At 38.3% G+C, this 26,295-nt stretch overlaps 3 protein-coding genes across 5 annotated transcripts; 1 reads left to right on the top strand and 2 right to left on the bottom strand.

Annotated features, from left to right (window-relative positions):
* Window positions 1-1,577: 1,577 nt before the first annotated feature.
* On the top strand, window positions 1,578-6,692 carry rabepk (Rab9 effector protein with kelch motifs). 3 transcript variants are annotated; one of them, XM_079419513.1, is made up of 8 exons: window positions 1,578-1,798; window positions 1,888-1,943; window positions 2,778-2,932; window positions 3,467-3,622; window positions 4,431-4,604; window positions 4,683-4,832; window positions 5,865-6,014; window positions 6,183-6,692. In XM_079419513.1, the coding sequence occupies exons 2-8, from the start codon at window positions 1,891-1,893 to the stop codon at window positions 6,395-6,397; spliced, it is 1,053 nt and encodes a 350-aa protein (XP_079275639.1). In that variant the 5' UTR covers window positions 1,578-1,798; window positions 1,888-1,890; the 3' UTR covers window positions 6,398-6,692. The 3 variants fall into 3 exon arrangements, with proteins under 3 accessions (XP_079275639.1, XP_079275638.1, XP_079275640.1); XM_079419514.1 differs by having other exon boundaries at window positions 1,605-1,710; XM_079419512.1 differs by having other exon boundaries at window positions 1,586-1,943.
* Window positions 6,693-8,938: 2,246 nt separating this feature from the next.
* LOC306871691 (endoplasmic reticulum chaperone BiP) lies at window positions 8,939-13,753 on the bottom strand. Its single transcript, XM_079419786.1, has 9 exons — window positions 13,672-13,753; window positions 12,833-12,996; window positions 12,303-12,534; window positions 12,080-12,217; window positions 11,876-11,988; window positions 11,062-11,452; window positions 10,695-10,932; window positions 10,425-10,592; window positions 8,939-9,878 (listed from the first exon to the last, which is right to left on the bottom strand). Exons 2-9 carry the CDS (start codon window positions 12,946-12,948, stop codon window positions 9,313-9,315), a joined length of 1,962 nt encoding a protein of 653 aa, XP_079275912.1. The 5' UTR covers window positions 12,949-12,996; window positions 13,672-13,753; the 3' UTR covers window positions 8,939-9,312.
* A 3,920-nt stretch (window positions 13,754-17,673) lies between these two features.
* On the bottom strand, window positions 17,674-25,879 carry LOC306870903 (endoplasmic reticulum chaperone BiP-like; the record flags this gene model as incomplete). Its single annotated transcript, XM_079418477.1, has 8 exons — window positions 17,674-18,247; window positions 20,223-20,390; window positions 20,515-20,752; window positions 21,300-21,690; window positions 24,238-24,350; window positions 24,442-24,579; window positions 24,665-24,896; window positions 25,764-25,879. The coding sequence occupies 8 exons, from the start codon at window positions 25,877-25,879 to the stop codon at window positions 17,691-17,693; spliced, it is 1,953 nt and encodes a 650-aa protein (XP_079274603.1). The 3' UTR covers window positions 17,674-17,690.
* Between the last annotated feature and the right edge of the window lie 416 nt (window positions 25,880-26,295).

The raw sequence follows: 26,295 nt of genomic DNA, 5'->3' as shown, positions 1-26,295 counted from the left end.
ATTATTTTTGCTTGCTGATCTCACTTTTGTTAATTTTGTAGGTATGGAGTTAAAAATGTGCCAAAATTAAACAAGCAAATCCAGCATTTTGCAAATAAACACAAAGGAAAACTCGACACACAGTTTCGATCTGACCATCATCATGGCGGCAAGGATGGAGAAGAAGAACAGGGAAGGAGGGGATGTGGGAGTGAGGGGAGGGATATAGAGATTCAGGAAGTCCATTAGTGCTTTCTCGGTTTCTTGTTTCTGGGAGACCTTCTCAGAATGTCGTCCTCTGATTTCTACACAAGAAAAAAGTAGATAGCAAATGTATATATTTTTTAAATATCTGGAAACAGCTTGCAATGCATTTCTCAATCAATCACCTGTAAAGCCCTACTTGGGTTAGTCTACAAAAATAAATTTGCAAGGCACCTTAGTGATAAAATGTTGTGCATTTAGTTTTATAATCCTGCAAACCTTGGAAATGCATTTCTCACGTGGTCAGTCACATGTTCAACATTTATTTAAATGTCGTATTTAATAGGAAATCTGATGCACTATGGTTTAAATGGTAATGCATGTCAAATTTTTAAACGTGGAAATCATCAGAAAGAAGTTAACACACCCTAACACATCCTTATTTACATAAGGCAAACATTTGACCAGATTACTTGGTTGACAATGTGAATGACCATATGTGTAAAACAACAACATTTGCTTATAAAGACATTTCCTATGGGTTTCTAGTAGCACGAGATGCTCTAGCTCATTGCTTCTCCTGTGGAGTCCTCTTCTTCGCTCATCTTCGCTTCTGAGGGAACAACAACACAGAGTTACAGAAAACAGCTCAACCTTCATAAGGTCCAAACCCAAGTCTCCGAAAGAGAGGAGAGTGTGAACAGAACTAGAACTACAAACATAGAAAGAAACTCTTCCCACCAAAGAACACAACTGCTGTGACTGGTCGCATTTGACTGTATGAAAGATTTAACAGAAGTTGTTTATAGCTTCCTCCTCCACATCTGGCTGTGGTGCATCTGCCTTGTACTCAGCAGCAGATGTGGACTCTGGGATCTTCTGGTTCTCACAGTCGGTGTTGTGCCCATTTTTGTGCCACTGTAAAAACAGAAAAGTTATATTCTCACAATAATGCCAGAAAACAGGATGGTTTATTTTTTCCCATTTTGTGCAATATTTTAGTTTTTTTTTCCCACCAAAACCTTTTTTTTCTTTTGCAATACTTTACTGTTTTTCAAATATATGTGGTATTGAGTCCATAATACTGTGTCTGTTACCATTTTTATATAGCTTAGCTTTTTAATAATAGCCTAGTTTTAGCCTACTTGTTACACGATTGTGTTTTTATTATAATTAACATATTTTCTTATTATATTTATTATTATCATGTGTAGTTTGCAGCGTTTTTATAATTATTAAAAAAAAATTTTTTTTATATTTACAAAAAAATTATTTTCACTTGTGTAAATAAAATACATTATAATATAAATGATTAAATATGTAAAAATATATATTTTATTTGATATTGTATTGTATATTGTCTGGACTTTTGCCACGATGACGATCTTTATTATGAAATCATTTCCGGTTAGACTGTCATCACAATAGCGGTTTTCACACTAAATGCTCTCTCTTCCTTATTCTGTCCACCGGTGTAGTGCTCGTCCAAGCCATGCTCGTCATCAGTCATAACATTTATTAATAAAGGTAACGCGTTTGCGGTCGTGATTGTGGCATGACGTCATAACGCGCTTTCACGTGACGATAGCAACGGAGCCAGCGTCCATAGAAACAGGCATCTTGAAATTAGTTCTCATTCTATAACGTTAAATGTGAATTAAAAGTTCTGTTTTGATTATTGTGCTGTGTTTTCATGAACTGAAGCTGATGGAGCTGCTGCCCATTCTGGAGCCGGAGGAGCGGCCGCAGAGCAGACAGTGGTATCAGCTGTTGTGAATTACTGTGTGTGTGTCTGTGTGTGTGATCTCTGTGTGTGTGTGTGATCTGTGTGTGTGTGTGATCTGTGTGTGTGTGTGTGTGATCTCTGTGTGTGTGTGATCTCTGTGTGTGTGTGTGTGATCTGTGTGTGTGTGTGTGATCTGTGTGTGTGTGTGTGTGATCTCTGTGTGTGTGTGTGATCTGTGTGTGTGTGTGTGATCTCTGTGTGTGTGTGATCTCTGTGTGTGTGTGTGATCTCTGTGTGTGTGTGTGATCTCTGTGTGTGTGTGATCTCTGTGTGTGTGTGATCTCTGTGTGTGTGTGATCTGCGTGTGTGTGTGTGATCTCTGTGTGTGTGTGTGTGTGATCTGTGTGTGTGTGATCTGTGTGTGTGTGTGTGTGTGTGTGTGTGATCTCTGTGTGTGATCTGTGTGTGTGTGTGTGTGTGATCTCTGTGTGTGTGTGAGATCTCTGTGTGTGTGTGTGTGTGAGATCTCTGTGTGTGTGTGTGTGTGTGTGTGTGTGTGTGATCTGTGTGTGTGTGTGATCTGTGTGTGTGTGTGTGTGTGTGATCTGTGTGTGTGATCTGTGTGTGTGTGTGTGGGATCTGTGTGTGTGTGTATGATCTCTCTGTGTGTGTGTGTGTGTGTGTGTGTGTGTGTGTATGATCTCTCTGTGTGTGTGTGTGTGTGTGTGTGTGTGTGTGTGTGTGTGATCTCTCTGTGTGTGTGTGTGTGTGTGTGTGTGTTTGTGTGTGTGTGTGATCTCTCTCTGTGTGTGTGTGTGTGATCTCTGTGTGTGTGTGTGTGTGTCACAGCTGTCTGTTTCTCTCACAGGTATGTCGTGGTGCCCACAGGAGCCGGTCCTGCTGTTTCTGTGGGTCATACCTGCACATTTCTGTCCTCCAGTGATGCAGGAAAGGGACGGATTGTAATAGTCGGTGGAGCCAATCCTGAAGGCAGCTTCTCTGATTCTTACATTATCAACCTAGGTAGTGCGCTCACTTCAGCATGCTGCATGAATAGGGTACAACTGAGTCCTGTTACAGTTTAAAGCGATAAAGGCACAAATCCAGTGTTCTTCAGAGACAATCCATTACTAAATAAACTAGGAAACGCAAGAAGTGACATAAACTGTTGAAAGTTTAGAGAAAAATGGTGTGCAAAAAGGTAAAATAAATTATATATATATATATGGGTATGTTAACATTACTAAGTGCATTGTAAACTAACAATGAACAGTAATATATTTGTAAACTAAAAAAACAAGACTAACAAATGCAGAAAAAAACAGTAATTGTAAGTTCACAATATGTAATGCATTAATGTATTAGTTAACAGTGTACAAAACCTACAGTGTGTTTAATCAACATCAACCTTGTAGGTTTAATTTATATAAATATAGTAACTATATATTTTTAAGTGTCATCATTAACCACATTTGATAATTTATTGCATGTAGTGTCTCAGTTAATACGAGCCCATGAGATCTGCAGTTATGTAACATTGCCTTGTATTTTTTGCAGATAGTCATGAATGGGACGTTCCAGACTGGGTCGGGCTGCAGGCGCGGTACGAACACTGCAGCTTTGTTCCCGAGAGCAACCCACAAAGTCTGTGGGTGTTTGCTGGAGCTGAGAAGAACGGGAACCGCAACTGTGTTCAAGTGTTGCGCACATCAGGTTATTAAACGCTGAATATTACCATATAAGAAGAAAAGACGTGACATGCATATACATTTAAACACTACTAAAAAGATTTGAAATAATTAAGGTTTTTAGTGCTTTTAAAAGAAGTCTCTTCTGCTCAGCAAGGCTGCATTTATTTGATCAAAAATACTGTAAAAATAGCTAAATATTATTACAATTTAAATCAGCTGTTTTCTATGTGAATATCTGTTCAAATGTAATTTATTTCTATGAACAAATCTGTATTTTCAGCATCATTACTGCAGTCTTCAGTGTCACATGATCTTCAGAAATCATAATAATATACTGATTTACTGATCAAGAAACATTTCTGATTATAATCAATGTTGAAAACAGTTGTGCTGCTCAATATTTTTGTGGAAACTGTGAATTTGAGATGCATAACAATTAAAAGATTTCTATTTCAAATAAATGCTGTTCTTTTGAACTTTCTATTCATCTGTGAATAAAAAATATAATGTATTCCACAAAAATATTGTGCAGCACAACTGTGTTCAACATTGTTAATAATCAGAAATGTTTGTTGAGTAAATCAGTATATTATTATGATTTCTGAAGATCATGTGACACTGAAGACTGGAGTAATGATACTGAAAATACAGCTGCGCATCACAGAAATAAATGACATTTGAACAGAGAGATTTTAAATTGGAAAAATATTTAGCAATTTTTACAGTATTTTTGATCAAATAAATACAGCCTTGCTGAGCAGAAGAGTCTGACATATCTGAATTCTTCCCAACTATGCTGTATGTTATCTATAATGCTGTATGTGGTGCAGCTGATGCTGAAGGCCGTGGTTTGTGGCAGACGGTTCAGGTGAGAGGAGTGGCTCCGACAGTCAGGACGTACCACACGAGCTCCGCCTGTGTTGGAGACAGACTCTATGTGTTTTCTGGAGGAGACGCCGGAGCTTCGCCTGTCACTGATCCTCAGCTCCACGTCTTTGATACGGGTCTGAGAAACACAAAATACAGATTCAGGACTTGGTCAACTGAAGCATGCATGACTGAGATACTGTGTTTGTTTGCAGTCAGTGTGACGTGGCTGCAGCCGGAGAGCAGAGGGACGCCTCCTGCGCCGCGGCACGGTCACGTGATCACCGCCGTGGGCTCCAACATCTACATACACGGAGGAATGGCAGGAGAGAAGTTCCACAGTGATATGTTTCTACTCAACACCGGTGATAATATTATGCAATAAGAACATGACATTTACAAGCACAAAAACAATAAACAAAGCAATTCTACAAATGCAGATTATATGTATTACATCATAGACGGCTCTTACAGGCAACTGAGTTCATTAAAGAATCCAAATATTTCTCAACATCTTTCTTGACAAAAAAATAAAAGAAGCTATTTTATTTAAAGCATAAGTTCACTTTCAGAATATAAAATTCCTGATAATTTACTCACCCCCAGGTCATCCAAGATGTTCATGTCTTTCTTTCTTCAGTCGCAAAGAAATGAAGTTTTTTGAGGAAGACATTCCAGGATTTTTCTCCATATAGTGGACTTCAATGGTGGCCAATGATTTGAAAGTCCAAAATACAGCTTCAATTAATTCAGTCAATTAATTAAATATTATTATTTTTAAAGAAAATGACAGATCGTTTTGCTAGATAAGACCATTATTCCTTGGATGACCTGGGGGTGAGTAAATTATCAGGAATTTTATATTCTGAAAGTGAACTTATTCTTTAACAAAAAATTACATATGACAAAATAACTCAGATATTTGGTACTCACTGAGTTTGTGCTGCTGTTTTCCCACCAAACTGATGTCACTTCCTGGAAGATGATGTCATTAAGGAAGTGCCCTTTGTTTTCTGAAGTGATGTTGAAAATATTAAAACCTATAAATTGATCCAATTAAAACCTAATCTTTTTTTTTTCTCCTAATATTTTATCCTACAATTTCATCTTTAATAATTAGATTTGAATATTATATATAAAAAAATATTACCATGATTAAAAGTTTTTAAAACAGTTCTAATGTTTTATCCTACTATTTTATGTTTAATAATTAGTTTAATAAATTCTCTCTCTATATATAGTACTATAAAGTTCATCATATATTGTACATGATGGGGGCATAAAAATGTAAAGTTGTATGAACGACCCGGGTATATTATCTTCATTTTCAAGTAGAGACTCAACTGTCCTCATACACACATTGATGTATTTCACTCTTTTCTCTCATATTTCTTCAGAAATTATGAAATGGGAGAAGGTGAGAGCTAAAGGAGACGTCCCGCCAGGAGTAGCAGCTCATTCATCTGTAACCTTCGGGAACAACATCTTCATCTTCGGAGGAATGACAGCAGACGGAGCCACAAACGCCATGTATAAGTTTCAGTGCGGTACGAACTCACGTTTATTATAACAGCTCAAGATTTTGCAACCTTTTCAATATATATATATCTCTTAATTTACATAACCCTAATGTGGCGAGAAAAGCAAGCTGTGCACGTCTTTCTGTAGATCATCAGAACATATAAAGTAAAATCAGTTCTCACTTCTGCTGGCAGACAAACAGCGCTGGACGCTGCTGAGGTTTGATGGAGATCTTCCTCCCAGCAGACTGGATCACTCCATGTGTTTGGTGCCGTGGCGTGTGAAGACACCTGAAGAACACGCAGCTCAGTCATGTGACGCAGACGTGGTGCACCTGTGCTTCGTCTTCGGAGGAATGGACACTCAGGGCGTCATATTCAACGACTGCCTTGTTACTGTGCTGACATGAACGCTGGGCTTTAATATTCAGTTTTACTGGTTAAACTGTCAAAGATTTGATTTCCTAAAAAAAATCTCTTGAACCTGAATCTGTTTTCAGCATAAAACTATAAAAGTAGATATTGTAATTGTTCACCATATGTTTGGTAAATGAGTTAATGACAAACAGGAATCTGAGAACTGGTTGTTTTTATACTTGTTTACTTACTGAATCTGTCTAAATGTAATCGGTGTATTAGTTTTTTACTTTGTACGTACTTGAAAAGCTTCAATCATCAGAATAGTCAATTACAATTTTTGGGTTTTAAATATTTTTTTTATAAATTTTTCCAATATACACTCACCTAAAGGATTATTAGGAACACCTGTTAAATTTCTCATTAATGCAATTATCTAATCAACCAATCACATGGCAGTTGCTTCAATGCATTTAGGGGTGTGGTCCTGGTCAAGACAATCTCCTGAACTCCAAACTGAATGTCAGAATGGGAAAGAAAGGTGATTTAAGCAATTTTGAGCGTGGCATGGTTGTTGGTGCCAGACGGGCCGGTCTGAGTATTTCACAATCTGCTCAGTTACTGGGATTTTCACGCACAACCATTTCTAGGGTTTACAAAGAATGGTGTGAAAAGGGAAAAACATCCAGTATGCGGCAGTCCTGTGGGCGAAAATGCCTTGTTGATGCTAGAGGTCAGAGGAGAATGGGCCGACTGATTCAAGCTGATAGAAGAGCAACTTTGACTGAAATAACCACTCGTTACAACCGAGGTATGCAGCAAAGCATTTGTGAAGCCACAACACGCACAACCTTGAGGCGGATGGGCTACAACAGCAGAAGACCCCACCGGGTACCACTCATCTCCACTACAAATAGGAAAAAGAGGCTACAATTTGCACGAGCTCACCAAAATTGGACGGTTGAAGACTGGAAAAATGTTGCCTGGTCTGATGAGTCTCGATTTCTGTTGAGACATTCAGATGGTAGAGTCAGAATTTGGCGTAAACAGAATGAGAACATGGATCCATCATGCCTTGTTACCACTGTGCAGGCTGGTGGTGGTGGTGTAATGGTGTGGGGGATGTTTTCTTGGCACACTTTAGGCCCCTTAGTGCCAATTGGGCATCGTTTAAATGCCACGGCCTACCTGAGCATTGTTTCTGACCATGTCCATCCCTTTATGACCACCATGTACCCATCCTCTGATGGCTACTTCCAGCAGGATAATGCACCATGTCACAAAGCTCGAATCATTTCAAATTGGTTTCTTGAACATGACAATGAGTTCACTGTACTAAAATGGCCCCCACAGTCACCAGATCTCAACCCAATAGAGCATCTTTGGGATGTGGTGGAACGGGAGCTTCGTGCCCTGGATGTGCATCCCACAAATCTCCATCAACTGCAAGATGCTATCCTATCAATATGGGCCAACATTTCTAAAGAATGCTTTCAGCACCTTGTTGAATCAATGCCATGTAGAATTAAGGCAGTTCTGAAGGCGAAAGGGGGTCAAACACCGTATTAGTATGGTGTTCCTAATAATCCTTTAGGTGAGTGTATATCACGCTTATCAATCCCCCAACCCTTACCGACGAATCCCTAGAGTGGCATTCATGCTGCCTATTCAGAAAGAAATTACAGGTTTAAGAAATAAGGGCATACATCTATATACACGTCTACATCAGCCAAAAATCAGATATGTATATATGCGGTGCATTACCGGTAATTTTGTTCCTTGTAAAGCGGCAAAATGCTCATGACCCTGAGGTATCTGCTGAAAACGCAGAGGAATTTCCAATAATACCTGTGCTCTGACCACAATGTCTCCAAAGGCTACAATGAACATATCGTATCCGTATTAGTCCTGCAGTCTCTGCTTATGGCAAAGCATCGAGGTTTATTTCAGCCAAATGTTGAAAGTGCAAAATTAAAATTACTCTAAAAACCATCAACTAAACTCATTTCAGTTTTAATGTTGGTTTCAAAAAAATAAAGCACCATATCATTCACCCAAATACTAATTAAATTATAACTGTAAAATTTAATGTAAAAATAAAAACAAAAAACACTTACTAAAAGAACAGATCTAATTTATTTTTAGCTACATGTCATGTGACCATTAAGCAACATCAGATAAACATGCAAATGTGTTAATGTCAAGGGGACTTCAGGTGAATTTATTTTTGCGCATTTGTCATTTACTAAAGTCAATTTTTTTTTTTATTTCAGTTTGTTAAGTAAATCACTTTAAACCAGGGGTGCCCAAACTCAGGCCTGGAGGGCCGGTGTCCTGCAGAGTTTAGGACCAACTTGCCTCAACGCACCTGCTGGGAAGCTTCTAGAATGCCTAGTAAGAGCTTGATTAGCTGGTTTAGGCGTGTATAATTAGGGGTTGATCTAAACTCTGCAGGACACCGGCCCTCCAGGACAGAGTTTGGGCACCCCTGAACTAAACTGTAATGAAAGTTTTATATTGTTAACATTTCAGAGGAACAAAAAACAACTCATTTTAGACAGTGATATTTAAAAATCAGACAAAAACAACCGTGATCATTTTGTATCAAACCTTTATTTTGCAATTGTGGTAGAAAGGTCTTCTACAGTTGCCGAATTTCAATAAATAACTTTGAGCATGTGACATGACGTTTATCCAGTAACCCCTGACCCGGAGCACCCTCCTCTTTCGCTCATCGCACCACAGAACTGCCTAAGAACAGCAGCATCGAGCCTCAAACCAGGCTGACAAAATCTCCACCGGAGTGAAGAGAAAATAAGACAACAAACGCAACTCTACTGCTTCTCATAAGTCTTTCCCAAAGAGATTGGACGCTTTACGTTCGCCCATCTTGTACAAAAATGTCCATCGTGTTCAATATGTACACGTAGAGAGGCGAGAGTGTCAGCACAACTGAAGTCCAGACGGTCTACAACTCATCCTTGTTGACCTGATCTTCGCCCTCCTCTGGCGGTGGGCCGCCCGCGCTGCCGTACAGCTTGCTTACGATAGGCTGCACGATTTCCTCCAGCTCCTTCTTCTTGGCCTGGAAGTCCTCGAGCTCTGAGTCCTGGTGAGACTCCAGCCACTCGATCTTCTCCTCGACAGCCTTCTCGATGGCCTCCTTGTCGTCGGATGACAGCTTGCCGCCCAGCTTCTCTTTGTCCCCGATCTGGTTCTTCAGGGAATAGGCGTAGCTCTCCAGCTCGTTGCGGGCGTCGATGCGCTCCTTCAGCTTCTTGTCCTCATCGGCGAAGCGTTCGGCCTCGTTCACCATGCGCTCGATGTCCTCAGGGGTCAGTCGGTTCTGGTCGTTGGTGATGGTGATCTTGTTCTTGTTGCCTGTACCCTTGTCCTCAGCGGTGACGCGCAGGATGCCGTTGACGTCGATCTCAAAAGTGACCTCAATTTGAGGAACGCCACGGGGAGCCGGAGGGATGCCAGTCAGGTCAAAGGTGCCCAGGAGGTGGTTATCTTTAGTCAGCGGACGCTCACCTGGAAAGATGAAGATTAAAGAGTGAAAAAAAAAGGGTTTCAAATGTAGCAAAATGGGAGGAAAAACCCAGACAAGAGAGATGGCTTAATATAGCTAAATTTGACCCCAAAATAATAAAATAAAAAAAAAAAAACAACCTCATCTTGAAAAAAAAAAAAAAAGAAATATAAATGCATGTCATTTAACCTTTATGTGAAGCTTAATTTTTAAATTTACTACACATATTTTGCTACATTCACACTTTCAAGTCTTTTCAAATGTAAAAATTCTCAATTTCAATTTAATGATACAGTTTGAATTAAATGGAAAATCTAAATATTTGGCTTACAATGGCTTAAAATAATCAAAATATGAAAAGATACGTTCAGAGAAAGAAAAAAAAAAGAATTCTTTTGATTACATCTAAAAAGAAAAGGCTACAAAAAGAAAAAAATAAATAAAAAAAACTCCTACATCAAAATCTTTCATATCATCCACCTGAATAAAATAAGGTCATAACATGTACACTGCCATGGCTAGTCGATGTGCTGAAAAGGTTTGCTCACCTTCATAAACTTTGATGGTCACGGTTGGCTGGTTGTCTGAAGCGGTAGAGAAGATCTGGGACTTCTTGGTCGGCACAACTGTGTTCCTGGGAATGAGTTTGGTCATCACTCCTCCAACCGTCTCAATGCCCAGGGTCAAAGGGCAAACATCCAGAAGTACCAGGTCACCTGTTCAACACATTTCAGTCAGTAACCATCATACAAGAGATGGTGTGATTATACAGCCCAGCCCTAGATGTGTCCATCATTAAAGGCTGCAGACAGACTCACCAGTGTCCTCTTCTCCTGAAAGGACTCCGGCCTGGACAGCGGCTCCGTAAGCCACAGCCTCATCAGGGTTGATTCCTCTGGACGGCTCCTTGCCGTTGAACAACTCCTTCACCAGCTGCTGGATCTTGGGAATACGAGTGGAGCCGCCGACCAGGACGATCTCGTCGATCTCAGACTTCTTCAGGTCCGAGTCTTCCAGAACCTTCTGCACTGGTTTCATGGTGGAGCGGAACAAGTCCTGTGAGGAGAAACAAAACATTGGTCATTTTCCATGCATTTCAAGTTATGCAATGTAACGAAAAAGGTTTATTGATATGATTAATAGACTGTAGTTTCAGTTTAGTTGGTAATGCGGAGCTTCTCTTACCATGTTGAGCTCCTCAAACTTGGCGCGGGTCAGCGTCTCGGAGAAGTCTTCACCCTCGAAGAAGGACTCGATCTCGATGCGGGCCTGATGCTGGGCAGACAGCGCTCTCTTGGCCTTCTCCACCTCACGACGCAGCTTCTGCACGGCACGGTTGTCCTTGCGCACGTCCTTTCCAGTCTTCTTCTTGTAGAGCTTGATGAAGTGCTCCATGACGCGCTGATCGAAGTCTTCCCCGCCGAGGTGAGTGTCTCCATTTGTGGCCACCACCTCGAAGACGCCGTTATCGATGGTCAGCAGGGAAACGTCGAAGGTGCCGCCGCCGAGATCAAACACCAGGATGTTCTTCTCACCGTCCTTCTTGTCCAGACCGTAAGCGATGGCAGCGGCGGTTCTGTGGAGAGCAACAAGATCATTAGGGTTAACTAAATGGATTTAAAAAAAAAAAAAAAAAAAAAAAAAAAAAAAACTTATTTCAGTTAACGTTCATTTTAAGGTAACAATACTTAAACATTAAAATAAAATGTAAACCGAAATACAAAAAAAAAAAAAAAAAAACCTTAAAACAACAATTCTTATTTAACTGAAACTTTAAAAATTAATAAACTAGAGTCATATTTAATAATAAAACCAAATTAGAAAAAATAAGACTAGTTTAAAAACTTAAAGCTGGTAAAGATAAAATCTATCTGAAATTATTAATAAAAGTTATACTAGGAAATCAGTGATATTAAAGTAACTCTGATGTTGATTTATACAAGATACTTTCAAGAAAACGACCGGTTATGCAACAAAGCAGAATTAATACAGTACTTACGGCTCATTGATGATCCTCATGACGTTGAGACCGGCGATGGTTCCTGCATCTTTGGTGGCCTGGCGCTGGGCATCATTGAAATAAGCGGGCACAGTGACCACTGCATGTGTGACCTTTAGAAGAGCAGAAACAGATCAGGTGTTGAGTTTTACTGCAGTGCAACTGAGATTACATGTTTTCTTGGTGTTAGTGTCAAATCTTTACCTTCTTTCCCAAGTAAGCCTCTGCAGTCTCCTTCATTTTAGTCAGAACCATAGCAGAGATTTCCTCAGGGGCAAAAGTCTTCATCTGACCTGATCCGATGTCCAGCTGGATGTGAGGCTTGTTCTTCTTCTCAAGAACCTGGAAGAGATGCAGCAAGCGTTTAGTGTTCGCACTGAAGTCAAAAGGACATATAGTTCAAACACAAGCTGGCAGATGTGTGTACCTTAAAGGGAAAGTATTTAATGTCCTGCTGCACAGCAGAGTCGCCCCATGTGCGGCCGATCAACCTCTTGGCGTCAAAGACGGTGTTCTCTGGGTTGGAGGTCAGCTGGTTCTTCGCAGCATCTCCGATGAGACGCTCACCTTCGGTGGTGAAGGCCACGTATGATGGAGTGATGCGGTTTCCCTGGTCATTAGCAATGATCTCCACACGACCGTTCTTGAACACTCCAACACTGGAACAAAAATAGAATAGGATAATACCATATATATAAAAAAAAATATTTAGCAAAATATAAATATTCTTTAAGATGAGCATTACAAGATAATATAAACTAAAATATAAATGTAATTAAATTGTAAAATATTATAGAGAAACATTACAGCTGAGCATTAATAGAAAATAAAATCAGAGAAATGAACCACACATAATTAACTATAAATAAAAACAAGTACTATTAAATAAAGAAACTACTTGAAAGTCCATTTTAATGACCCTGTGACCCCGGTATATAAATCCAAACTCGTTCTCACCATGAGTAGGTCGTCCCAAGGTCTATTCCAACCACCGTCCCAACACTTTCCTTCTTGTCGTCCTCTTCAGCAAACACACTGCCGGCCACCAGCAGAAACAGGCAAACCAATCGCATTTTGATGCTGATCTTCTGTCAAATCTCCACTAATTTCTGTAAAGAGTACTTTAGAAATAGAGGTCACAGGTCAGGTACATAATGAAGCACGTCACTATATAATCACTATAAATCAAGCAATGCATTTTCATGCAAAAACTAATTATCTGGTAATTTTCTTTTAGATAATCATCAAAAACAAGTCATGAATGGCTGCATTGAGTTCAGCTGCAAACGCATATTAAGCAAAACTAAATGCATATTTACTGAAGGCCATGCAAACAGACACCATGTGTCCCCAAAAGTATTAAATGGTCAACTAATCTAGATTCTGTACTAGTTAAGAGTAACTAGTCTCCAGTTCAACCTCGTGGCTGCTGATTCACTCTTCATCAAATCATCACTTTTAATATTTTCTCTAGATATTAATATTGTGATATAATATACGTCCTTATTCATTTAAAACATTTACTTAAGATAAAAGCTATTTAAGATAAAAAAAAACATTGATTTGTCTCGTCTTACCGGTTACTATCGAAGTAATGAACATTACAGACGCATTTATGATTTACAAACACTTTTTAAAAATAAATAGTTTACAAACATATTTCTAAACGAAGGTTTTAACCGTTTCTCGAGACTATCCATCCAGTCAAAACAGCTATAACGGGTTAATTTGATCTTTAGCGCTTTTGGTAATACAAATCAATTAAATGACGAGTTTAAATGAGATATAATTGTTACCTGATAACTGCAGTAATGCGCTCTAATCTCGTGCTGCTCTGAGTCTCGTCTGTAACTCATGGCGCTGCGCTCGCCTGTATATAAGCCGTCAGCGCTTCCCCGTCGTGGAGCCTCGCCATTGGTCGGAGAGCAGCTCGTTGGAAGGCGCTGATTGGCTGAGCGTTGCACGCTGGCTGATGCTGATTTGCACATGTACTGGTGGCGGAACGTCATCAGATGAGGCGAACTGTAAGGATTTGATTGGTTCGCGTCAGTGTCAGTCTGGAAGGGGGCGGGGCGCTGAACGCTGCTGCTTTTGAACCAGGCCAAGAAATCAGAATATTTTACTGAAATTTATGATAAAACGCTCATTCTTCACAGGTTTAGATATTTCATGCGTTTTTACTTATATATACTTTCACATTAAATATTTGACTCTTCTCAAATAGAAGCAGATGTTATGGATTTGAATATATGGGGAGTTAAGTCTCAACTGAGGAAAATTGTCTATTGTGTATGTTATATAAGAGATTGTTTGTACATTATCCTGCTATTTACATGTCTTATTAATTAATTATACAATTCTGTATCATATTTAGGAAATAACTGATACAAAGCAAACGAGTAAGTAACCATTGAGGGTTAAAAGAGAGTTAGATGGGTGTATGTGCGCCTAATGAATGCATGAATATATGACACATTCAGAACTATATTGTTGTGGTTTGGTGACTCATTAGCAGAGCCTGAGCAAAACTATCTGCACAAACAACAAATGATTGGCTTTCACGTTGATGCCACGATAAGGAACAACTCTGAATCTAGTATGACTGCATTTGACGTAATACAAAATAGTTATTCTGACATATTATTGTCAATTTCTCAATTGATTTAGCATTTTTATGCATGCTTGAGTGATATATTTTCATTTACCAACAGTGCTAATGAATTACAGGTAAGACTAGTATTTGAAGTGTCTCATTCAAAGTCACAAAAGCGATAAGTTTGGAAAAGAGTAACATTTATAAGGACTTCGTTACTAAATAAAGTTGGGGTGCTAACGTTATATTAGTACACTTACCTGATCAGGCACCATCCTTCAGAATAGATAAAATGATCTATTAATAAAAAATATCTGCAGACAAACTTGACACATCTAGTGAATATAAGCCTACATAACCTCAGCTTCAATCACGGTACAATGGTGAGACCATGGAAAAGACATGCTAGAGATCTCTGACATTGCTTTTCACAACTAACTGCCCTGAGAAATCAACAGAAGGAAGAGGAAGTTCAATATTAAAAAAAAAAAAAAAGAAGATTTGTTGGGCCTTATGTTGTGTCACACTCTTACTAATGTCATTTAGACACCAACGGTGACTGGAAAGTGTAAATCTGCCTCAAAAATGATCAGACTTCACGTAAATGATGACATTTTCACACTGAACTTGTGATTTATTGTATGTTATGAAGAGGTCTGTTTATTGCACAGAACTGAGCCTAAATATTGACCATCGTTTACAGGAACCTGATCTTCTGGCAAATACATAAATTTCTTCAACATTTGAGTCTTTTTTCTGATTTTTATCATGTACTAACCATTAAAAAATAAATAAAAGAAGCAATTTAGCCAGTGCTTGAGGTCATGAGATACTGAGAATGTGTGTGTTATGTATGACTGTCTCACTTGTGTGTTGGGTCAATTTGAGTTGCAACTATGGCAGCTGAGAAGGCCATTCTATATGTTTAATACTGCAAAATACGCTCAACAAACGTCTTCTAATATCTTCAATTGTTGGCTATAGACAGCTGCAGTGGACACATTTGTGAATGACTTCACTTGGACCCATTGTGTGGTCTGTCTCTTTAACACCGGGTGGTTTATCTACATGTTGCTGCTGATTGGGCTGACATTTCTGACACATCCACCAAACAAGAGAAAACGGATCTCAAACCCCGTTGCACACCGTTTCCAGGAAACATGTCGTTCAACCCGGAAACCGGAGCAAAACGTCATGCCTGAGCCTGAACATGCCCCAGTTTTCAGTGTCAAGTGATCATTCAGAAATCAATAAGACATCAAATTCAAATAAATGCTGTTCTTTTGAACTTTCTATTCATCCTGAAAGATTTTTAATTATTCAAATTTTTTGACTGATGGTAACAAAAAAAGTGCCAAATGAAATTATTTAGGCTAAATCTACTGGGGCTTCAACCAGAACTCTTTTAGCAGTTTATGAATGTTTATGAAATAAAATCAAATCAAAGCAAGTGTCATTTATTTAAACATTTTATATAAAATATATTTAAAAAATATATATAGAGCATGAGTGCAATTCTTTTGGCCAGCATTGTGGTTGTGAAACGTTGGTGAAACATGTTTATAGGTAATATAATTAATTCACTGCGCTAAATGACGAAGCTCTGAGAAAAGATCCTGTAAAAAGTCTAATGATATTTTATAATGATCAGAGTTCAAATGTCTCTAAGTACTTTTGGGGCCACTTTGCATATTCCATACTGTTTTTAAGCAGTACATTCAACATTTTAATTTGTGAACATATTGCTGGACCACAAGCTTTCACTATTGCATTGTTCCATTAATGTCTGCTGTGAGACCGACCCAAGCCCCTTCTCCCACGATGAACAGGGCCCATGATAAAATGTTGACTTTGCTTGTTGTACAGCATCACCTAGTGTTCATTTTTGTCCTGTTGGCAGCAGTGGTCTAGCTGCCTGTATCGATGGATCTTGAGATTCTGAGGGTCATTTCTTGTCTTGCTTTAGTGCATTTGAACTCTTCCTCGAGGTAGGCAGCTCAAGCATGACATGTCCATACAGGCTGATAATATTCAGGCTTCGTGGGGCCCCTATCCATTTCCTCACAAAGGAGCTGATCATCCTTTCCACCTTCTCATCATTTGTGAGAGGAATATCAACAACAGTAAGAGGCCACATCAGTTGGGGCAGCACAAACTGTAGGCATCAGAGCTTTAGATTGCAATTCTCTCACATGACAGAGACGTGGTGCATCTGTGCTTCATCTTTGGAGAAATGGACACTCAGGGCAGTGCTGACTTGACTGCTGTCCTTTAATATTCAATAAATGCGCTTCATCTTTTGCTTGCATAATTGTCAAAGATTTGATTTCCTGAAATTCTTTTGAACTATAAAACTAGATATTCACCATAGATCGGTCGATGAAAAACAGGAATCTGATAATTTGATGTTTTAATGTTGTTTGCTTGATGAATTTGTATAAATGTAATCTTTACATTCATTTAGACTTTGTACACATTTGAACAACTACTACAATTGAAATGCATTTTTTAAAGTATGTTTAATACAGGGATTCAGAACTGATGAAAAGCTTCAAATGAATGTAACAATAAAAGTGTAAAATATTAACCTTAAAAACCATTCAAATAATAAAATATTAAATATATATTTAAAATATTAAAACAATATATTGTATTTGTTGCTCACATGGCATTCAAGTAAAACAAGTAAAATATTTAATCTTTATTCAGTGTTGCACTGTTCAGAGAACAACATCAGAGAAACTCAGGGGACTTCAGGTTAATAGAATCTAGAAATGTACTGTCGCCCCACATTTTAGTCAACTCAGTATTATAAAACAAATGCCATTTAAGTTGACCAGCAGTCATCTATAATAAAGCTATAGGCAGCCCTAAGACAAATAGAAAAATTACTTAGTACATAATACAATATTCCTTGATTTAAAAAAAAAGAACAAAAAAAAAAAAACAAACAAACATAAAACTGGTAAATAAATAAACAATATGACAAATACAAGACAAAATTAAATGTTTTTCAGGTACATTACCCAAAGTTTAACATGTCTTAAGAAATACCACAGAAATTGAATAATCAAATATAAAAATAAAGTATAATCTTTAATGAACTGTGTATGAATTGATTCATAATAAATATACAAATGTGAGTCAGCGCTATGTAGACAAGAGAAAGGGGTCCAAGAACAGAGCCCTGAGGTACCCCAGTAGCTACATGTTCCAAACGGTCTACAACTCAACCTTTTCATCACGCTCCTCTGGCGGTGGGCCGCCCGCGCTGCCGTACAGCTTGCTTACGATGGGCTGCACAATTTCCTCCAGCTCCTTCTTCTTGGCCTGGAAGTCCTCGAGATCTGCGTCCTGGTGAGACTCCAGCCACTCGATCTTCTCCTCGACAGCCTTCTCGATGGCCTCCTTGTCGTCGGATGACAGCTTTCCGCCCAGCTTTTCTTTGTCCCCGATCTGGTTCTTCAGGGCGTAGGTGTAGCTCTCCAGCTCATTGCGGGCGTCGATGCACTCCTTCAGCTTCTTGTCCTCATCGGCGAAGCGTTCGGCCTCGTTCACCATGCGATCGATGTCCTCGGGTGTCAGCCGGTTCTGGTCATTGGTGATGGTGATCTTGTTCTTGTTGCCCGTGCCCTTGTCCTCGGCGGTGACACGCAGGATGCTGTTGACATCAACCTCGAAGGTGACCTCAATCTGAGGAATGCCGCGGGGAGCAGGAGGGATGCCGGTCAGGTCAAAGGTGCCCAGGAGGTGATTATCCTTGACCATTGAACGCTCACCTGGAAAGATGCAGGAAGAGAGTGAGAACAGATTCTTTTCTGAAGATTGATATGAAGGCCTCGATATACATCGAACGAAGTTAGTTTTCGTTCTTCGTTTGGGGGCAAAAAGAATTTCGAAAAGGCTGAGCGACGGTATACTGTTTCCGAACATTCTGACACCCCCGCGCTGATGGAGGCGGGGTGTAGATTAATGTAAACGTGTCGCGATGCTCGCACGAACGCCCTAAACACAACAACGATGCTGTATCTAGGTCTCTTATTAAACTGGATAAATTACGTTTTTATATTTTATGTGCTGTCATGATTTGATAAAAACAAAGGTTTATTATTGTATGTTCTTTTGGAATTCCATTTATTGTATACCTTTTAAAATTCGCTCACTGAAAGAACAGCAGCAGCAGCAGTATGGTGTAACATTTATTTGAAACATGTATTTGATACTTGCTACCTTATATCTTTACTCTTTCATTTAATTCTTTTCATGGCTTTGGAAAACTTGCATGTGATGTTTCTCTACGTCGCTTTTTGCATAACGGTTCGTCCACACCAAGCTTCGTTGCAATTTCTTTCTAGGAATTAAATGCTTTCTCTGAATCTTTAAAGTTTCTCCGTGAGCGATTGTACAGGTGCGGATATATTTGTGGCAGTTCAGTTATTCAACAAAGTATTTATGTTGCTAGTGACTTCGAGTTGTTGTTAAAAAAAAAATAATAATAAAATAAATACGTGTCAAAGAAGGCGGAGTTCACGAACCCACCCACCAATTGCATCATCGCCACGGACCAAAGGTAGCTCAAAGGCGTTTAGAAGCCAAAACAAACTCCCCCAGAAAGTTTGCTTTGGTGGGCTGAATCGAACTGCCAAAAGGAACTTTGTTTCGGCCTGATTTTGTTCGAAATGACGTCATATCAGTTCGTTCTTCTATTTCGTTTGAAGTATATCAGTGCCTTAAAGGCGAATGAAAAATTAGAAACAGCCTAAAATGAAGCCAAAACATCAAAATAAAAAAATAAAATAAATTAAAAAAAAGCCAGACAAATAAATATACAGTATTTATAAATATATGTCTGCATGTTTGTAATTTAACACGCCAGCTACATTGCCAATTTTAAGCAAGAAATAGCTTAATTTAGGAAAATATGGGGGGGGGGAATTCAAGTTTCTTGAAAAATTTTTTTTAATTTAAAATAAATTTTGTATGATGTAAATCAATTGGGTTTATAAGTTTAAATGTATGCATGTTTGTAACTTGCCAGCTACCATGGCTATTTGAGCTGTTAAAAAAAAAGCCCTCAAACAATTCATAAGCTGTTGTTTTTTTAATAAGTTTTATCTTCAAAATCGGAAACAAAACCATTAAAACTCTTTTCATACAAAATAAATAAAAATGGGTCATAAATGTCAAGTTCAAGTTGAGCTTTATTGTCATTCTGCTACATGTGTGGACATATAGTGGAACGAAATGTCGTTTCTCGCAGGACCACGGTGCTATATACTAGTTAAACATTAGATAAACATACAACAATGCAAGTATAAGAGAAAAAAACAATAGAGCATCTGACTATAGACAAAAATAGACCATCTGACTATACATATACTATAACTACTATACATAGTTGCCTAGACATACACAACCTGAGACTGTACAAGAACTTTACATATATACTGTACATGAAATTGTGCAAAAAAAAAAAAAAAAAAAAAAATTATAAATATATTTTGTCATTAAATTGTTGTGCAGATTAAAGAGAGATTTTGTGGGAAGCAGCGCATAGTGCAAAAAGATTTGTAGTGCAATGCTCACGTAAACATTTTCTTATTGAATCTTTGTAGCAGGGAGTGTTTATAGAAAGTGTCTAGTGTGCATATAGTGGGATGAGTGCGTTACTACAGGTGGTTTGTATAGCCCACTCACCTGTGTGTAGCACACTCAGTTATTCGACAAAGTATTCACTCAGAAAGTGTTGCTTACCTTCATAAACTTTGATGGTCACGGTTGGCTGGTTGTCAGAAGCGGTGGAGAAGATCTGGGACTTCTTGGTGGGCACGACTGTGTTCCTGGAAATAAGTTTGGTCATCACTCCTCCGACCGTCTCAATGCCCAGGGTCAAAGGGCACACGTCCAGAATCGCCAGGTTATCTGTTCAGCACATTTCAGTCATTAAGCATCTGGCAAGAGACCTAGCCAGTTGTTCGATTATCGGAAAAATCATGATCAAAAATATATTGCCCAGCCCTAGCTGTGTCCATCATTAAAGGCTCACCAGTGCCTTCTACTCCTGAAAGGACTCCGGCCTGGACGGCGGCTCCGTAAGCCACGGCCTCATCAGGGTTGATTCCTCTGGACGGCTCCTTGCCGTTGAACAACTCCTTCACCAGCTGCTGGATCTTGGGAATACGAGTGGAGCCGCCGACCAGGACGATCTCGTCGATGTCAGACTTTTTCAGGTCAGAGTCTTCCAGAACCTTCTGCACTGGTTTCATGGTGGAGCGGAACAAGTCCTGTGAGGAGAAACAAAACATTGGTTGTTTCCATGCATTTCAGATACAGGCACAAATCACAGTTATTTTTGTATTTTTAATAAACTACAACAGTATTTATCAACATTTAGGATTATTTTTAGATTTTCAGTTTTCATTTTAATTTTTTTTTCAGTTTTAGTAATGCTAAAATAAAAATGAACAAACCAAACGCTCTCCCTAGATAGATACAGTATTAGATTACAATATTTATTAATATTTTGAATTAGTTTTTGCCTTTTAATTTTTTTATTTAATTAATTTCTTTGTTTTATTAGATTAACAAAAAAGAAATGAATGGACAAAAAAAAAAAAAAAAAAAACTAAGATTATGAAAAAAAAATAAAAGACAATTATTATAAGTTTAAGCTTTTCCCCCTAATATTTATATTTTTTAATTTCAGTTTTATTCAAATAAATAAAAATATTTTATTAATACTATTAATAATTAGCAGTTTTATTAATATTATTCATAAATTATAGTTGTAGTTTAGTTAAAGTTTAGTTGGTAATGAGGAGCTTCTCTTACCATGTTGAGCTCCTCAAACTTGGCGCGGGTCAGCGTCTCGGAGAAGTCTTCACCCTCGAAGAAGGACTCGATCTCGATGCGGGCCTGATGCTGGGCAGACAGCGCTCTCTTGGCCTTCTCCACCTCACGACGCAGCTTCTGCACGGCACGGTTGTCCTTGCGCACGTCCTTTCCAGTCTTCTTCTTGTAGAGCTTGATGAAGTGCTCCATGACGCGCTGATCGAAGTCTTCCCCGCCGAGGTGAGTGTCTCCATTAGTGGCCACCACCTCGAAGACGCCGTTATCGATGGTCAGCAGGGAAACGTCGAAGGTGCCGCCGCCGAGATCAAACACCAGGATGTTCTTCTCACCGTCCTTCTTGTCCAGACCGTAAGCGATGGCAGCGGCGGTTCTGTGGAGAGCACCAAGACATTCACGAGTTATTATCGTTAACTACAACCATTAAAAAAAAAAAAAAAAAAATTATATATATATATATATATATATATATATATATATATATATATATATATATATATATATATATATATATATATATATATATATATATATATATATATATATATATATATATATATATATATTTTTTTTTTATTATTATTTTTTTTTTTTTTAAGTAACAATACTGAAATAATAATAAAAAAAAGAAAAAAAGTTAACATTTTATTTAATTTAGTTGTCAAAGCAACATTTCTTAATTTGAGATGTTATTGCATGCAGACCGATTTCAGATCTCTTTTCTGTCAAAGCAGGGCTCACAAATGGCCCGACGTCCCGGGCTATTGTGTTTTCCAGTCGGGCTACCAAAATGAATCACTGCCCTGCCCGACGGGCCTTAAATACAGGGCAGGGAGTTTAAGGCCTTAAAAAGTTTTAAATACGTTAAATTGTATAAGAAAAGTCTTAATTGTAATTTCAAGAGATCTTACAGTTGGGGGTAGAAAGGCAAGAATCGTGATATGGCTGGAAACTTCAAAAGGCAATTATGCAATTGAATAAATATGAGCGCTGCACGTTTTAAAGTCAAAACAAGGCACGGATGTCTTTGTGAATATATCTCTGAAGGGAACCGACTGTCCCCAGAAACGTATCGTTGACATTTTAATTTAATCTTGCCTATAAAATGCCTGATGAAGCAGCGTTTATGAGCGCGGTGCTCCACTCATACGGTGTTCATTTTACTTGTGCAGCGCAGTCATAAATTGCCTTAAATTGATTTAAAAAATATACAGGGTATCTGCAGAATTTTGTAATATAAAATGTATTCGTTGATATTTGTGTATTGAAAATGTTTTTGATTGACATTTATGGTCTTTTTTTAGTTGGGCTAGTTGAATAAATTTTCGGGCTACCAAAACCTGAAGAGTACCTGCCCGAAGGGCTACCAGGGATTTTGAAAAGGGAGAATCCTCACAACTATGTTCCTTCTTAGAAATTGGCTCTGTGAGGATTTCCAGTCAAGATTTAGATCGTATCATAGTACTGAGACTGCTCTTTATAAGAGTTACAAATGACCTACTCTTAACATCCGATCGTGGTTGCATTTCTCTATTAGTACTATTGGACTTGAATAGTTAAAAAAATTATGTTGGCATTAATGCATTGGCATGTTTCAAATCTTATCTCACTGTCATCAATTCGTAGCACTGAATGAAGAGATTTCATATCAATCACAAGTGCAGTATGGAGTACCTCAAGGCTCAGTACTAGGACCGTTGCTTTTCATGCTTTACATGTGGGGAGGTATCATCAGGAAACATGGTGTTAGCTTTCACTGTTATGCTGATGATACTCAGCTCTTTATTTCTTCGCGGCCTGACGAAGCATACCAATTTGCAAAACTAATGGAATTCGTAGTAGTTGATAAAAAAAAATAAAAAAATCCTGGATGACCTGTAATTTCCTACTGCTAAATTCTGAAAAAACAGAGACTTTAATTAACAGACCAAAAACCTCTGCATATAATAACCTAGAACACTGTCTAACACTAGATGGCTGCTCTGTCAACGCTTCATCATCATTTAGGAACCTAGGTGTGATATAGCCATCTTTCTGCAATTGTGAACCACATTTTTTCCATCTCAAAAACATTTTTACAACACTAAATTACACTTTAGTTACAACCTATGCTCTCAATGTCAAATGCAGAAACGTTAATTAATGCATTCATGACCTCAAGGTTAGATTATTGTAATAATAATAATAATAATTCATTACATTTATATAGCGCTTTTCTAAGCACTCAAAGCGCTCTACATTGTGAGGGGTGGTGTCTCCTCGTCCACCACCATTTGGTGGTTGCTCTGTGCCTTTAAACTCCAGTTGGTCCAAAATGCAGCAGCTAGAGTCCTTACTAGAACCAGGAAATATGACCATATTAGCCCGGTTCTGTCAACTCTGCACTGACTCCCTATCAAACATTGTATATATTTTAAAAGCTTGCTAATTACTTATAAAGTTCTGCGTGGTTTAGTTCCTCAGTATTTGAGCGAGCTTTTATCGCATTGTAGTCCTTCATGTCCACTGCGATCTCAAAACTTGATAATACCTAAAATAACTTAATTAATAAAAACTATAAAAGAAATATTTAAAAATAACAACAAAAAAGGAAAACATTAAGTAAAAAAAGTCCATCATGGATATTATCATTAACTAAAACTGCAAAAAACCATTACATGAAAAAATTACCAATATAAAATTATATATACAAAAATTAAGCTTGTTGCAACATTTATAACTAAAAATTAATGAATATACTATAAACACATAAAAAATAAAAATAAAAATTTAATAGATGACAATATACAAAATTAAATCTATATCAAATTATTAATAGAAGCCATTATAGAATATCAATCAAAAAAAAAAAAAACAAACTCTAATGTCAATTTCAACAAAGACATAGAAGCAAATAACCTAGAAGCAATTGGATACTTACGGCTCACTTATGATCCTCATGACGTTGAGACCGGCGATGGTTCCTGCATCTTTGGTGGCCTGGCGCTGGGCATCATTGAAATAAGCGGGCACAGTGACCACTGCATGCGTGACCTTTAGAAGAGCAGAAACAGATCAGGTGTTGAGTTTTACTGCAGTGCAACTGAGATTACATGTTTTCTTGGTGTTGGTGTCAAATCTTTACCTTCTTTCCCAAGTAAGCCTCTGCAGTCTCCTTCATTTTAGTCAGAACCATAGCAGAGATTTCCTCAGGGGCAAAAGTCTTCATCTGACCTGATCCGATGTCCAGCTGGATGTGAGGCTTGTTCTTCTTCTCAATAACCTGGAAGAGATGCAGCAAGCGTTTAGTGTTCGCACTGAAGTCAAAAGGACATATAGTTCAAACAGAAGCTGGCAGATGTGTGTACCTTAAAGGGAAAGTATTTAATGTCCTGCTGCACAGCAGAGTCGCCCCATGTGCGGCCGATCAACCTCTTGGCGTCAAAGACGGTGTTCTCTGGGTTGGAGGTCAGCTGGTTCTTCGCAGCATCTCCGATGAGACGCTCACCTTCGGTGGTGAAGGCCACGTATGACGGAGTGATGCGGTTTCCCTGGTCATTAGCAATGATCTCCACACGACCGTTCTTGAACACTCCAACACTGGAACAAAAATAGAATAGGATAAGGACAAACTCATATGTTAATTAAAAATAACAGAGAAATGTTTTAAACCTCAGCATTAATAGGAAAAATACACATAACAAAAAAAAAAAAAATTGTAAATGAATAAAAGATATATACACAAATATAGAGATAGAGAGAGATAGAGAGAGAGACAGAGAGACAGAGAGAAGGATCAAGGGCCAGATTTCTTTTTTTTTTATTATGATGTCCTGCTACAAAAAAAAGAAAAAAAAAAAAAAAAAGAAAAAAAAAACAAAACAATGGAATTCAATTTGGTCTCCTTTCTTTTTCACATGACTGTGTGTGTGTGTGTGTGTGTGTGAGTGAGTGAGTGTATACACAGTACATATACACATATGTGACCCTGGACCACAAAACCAGTCTTAAGTCTCTGGGGTATATTTGTAGCAATAGCCAACAATATATTGTATGGGTCACAATTATACATTTTTCTTTTATGCCAAAAATCATTAGGACATTAATCTTCATGTTCCATGAAGATATTTTCTAAATTTCCTATCGTAAATATATCAAAACTTCATTTTTGATTAGTAATATGCATTGCTAAGAACTTTATTTGGACAACTTTAAAGATGATTTTCTCAATATTTTTTTTTTTTTGCACCCTCAGATTCCAGATTTTCAAATAGTTATATCTCAGGCAAATATTGTCCTATCCTAACAAACCATACATCAGATTATTTATTCAGCTTCCAGATAAATCTGAATTTTGAAAAATTGACCCTTATGACTGGTTTTGTGGCCCGGGGTCACACACACACACACACACACACACTTTAATGACCCTGTGACCCCGGTATATAAATCCAAACTCGTTCTCACCATGAGTAGGTCGTCCCAAGGTCTATTCCAATCACGGTCCCAACACTTTCCTTCTTGTCGTCCTCTTCGGCAAACACACTGCCGGCCACCAGCAGAAACAGGCAAACCAATCGCATTTTGTTAATCTTCTGCTTGTTTCCCAGCCCTGATGTAGTGTGTTGTGTCATCATGTACTTCATGGAATGAGATTTTACTCCGTGTTAAACTTCAAGAAGCACTTCTTCTCTGCTGTGAAACAGAGGTGCACGTTACACTTTTTGCACATCACTTTGGGTGTCCCTGCGCACCCAGGAGCCCTGCATCTTCACTGTTTGTCACACATTATTTGCCCGTATGTATTGTCAATGGGAAATCCTGATTAGGGATGAGAGTCGTGGGCCCCTGCTTCCTTACCCCTTATCACCATTGAAAATGATGTTCAACATGAAAAAAGAAAAACTAAATTTCTGAAAATGCAAAAAAAAAAAAAAATCATAAAACCTGACACAAGTCTTCTCTACACCTTCATAAACACACACGTTTTTTAATGTAA

Source organism: Barbus barbus, assembly GCF_936440315.1.
Source record: "Barbus barbus genome assembly, chromosome: 6".
In the NCBI taxonomy this organism is placed as follows: domain Eukaryota; kingdom Metazoa; phylum Chordata; class Actinopteri; order Cypriniformes; family Cyprinidae; genus Barbus; species Barbus barbus.
This window is presented reverse-complemented; position numbering and strand designations above follow the sequence as displayed.

Bases quoted from the DNA above. Each gene is read 5' to 3' on its own strand.
- rabepk (XM_079419513.1), top strand. From the start codon at position 1,891: ATGGAGCTGCTGCCCATTCTGGAGCCGGAGGAGCGGCCGCAGAGCAGA. The intron at 2,933-3,466 runs GTAGTGCGCTCA...TATTTTTTGCAG, and splicing joins TTCTTACATTATCAACCTAG to ATAGTCATGAATGGGACGTT. The intron at 4,833-5,864 runs GTGATAATATTA...ATATTTCTTCAG, and splicing joins TATGTTTCTACTCAACACCG to AAATTATGAAATGGGAGAAG.
- LOC306871691 (XM_079419786.1), bottom strand. From the start codon at position 12,948: ATGCGATTGGTTTGCCTGTTTCTGCTGGTGGCCGGCAGTGTGTTTGCT. The intron at 12,535-12,832 runs GTGAGAACGAGT...TTTTTGTTCCAG, and splicing joins CTTGGGACGACCTACTCATG to TGTTGGAGTGTTCAAGAACG. The intron at 12,218-12,302 runs GTACACACATCT...CATCTCTTCCAG, and splicing joins TTAAATACTTTCCCTTTAAG to GTTCTTGAGAAGAAGAACAA.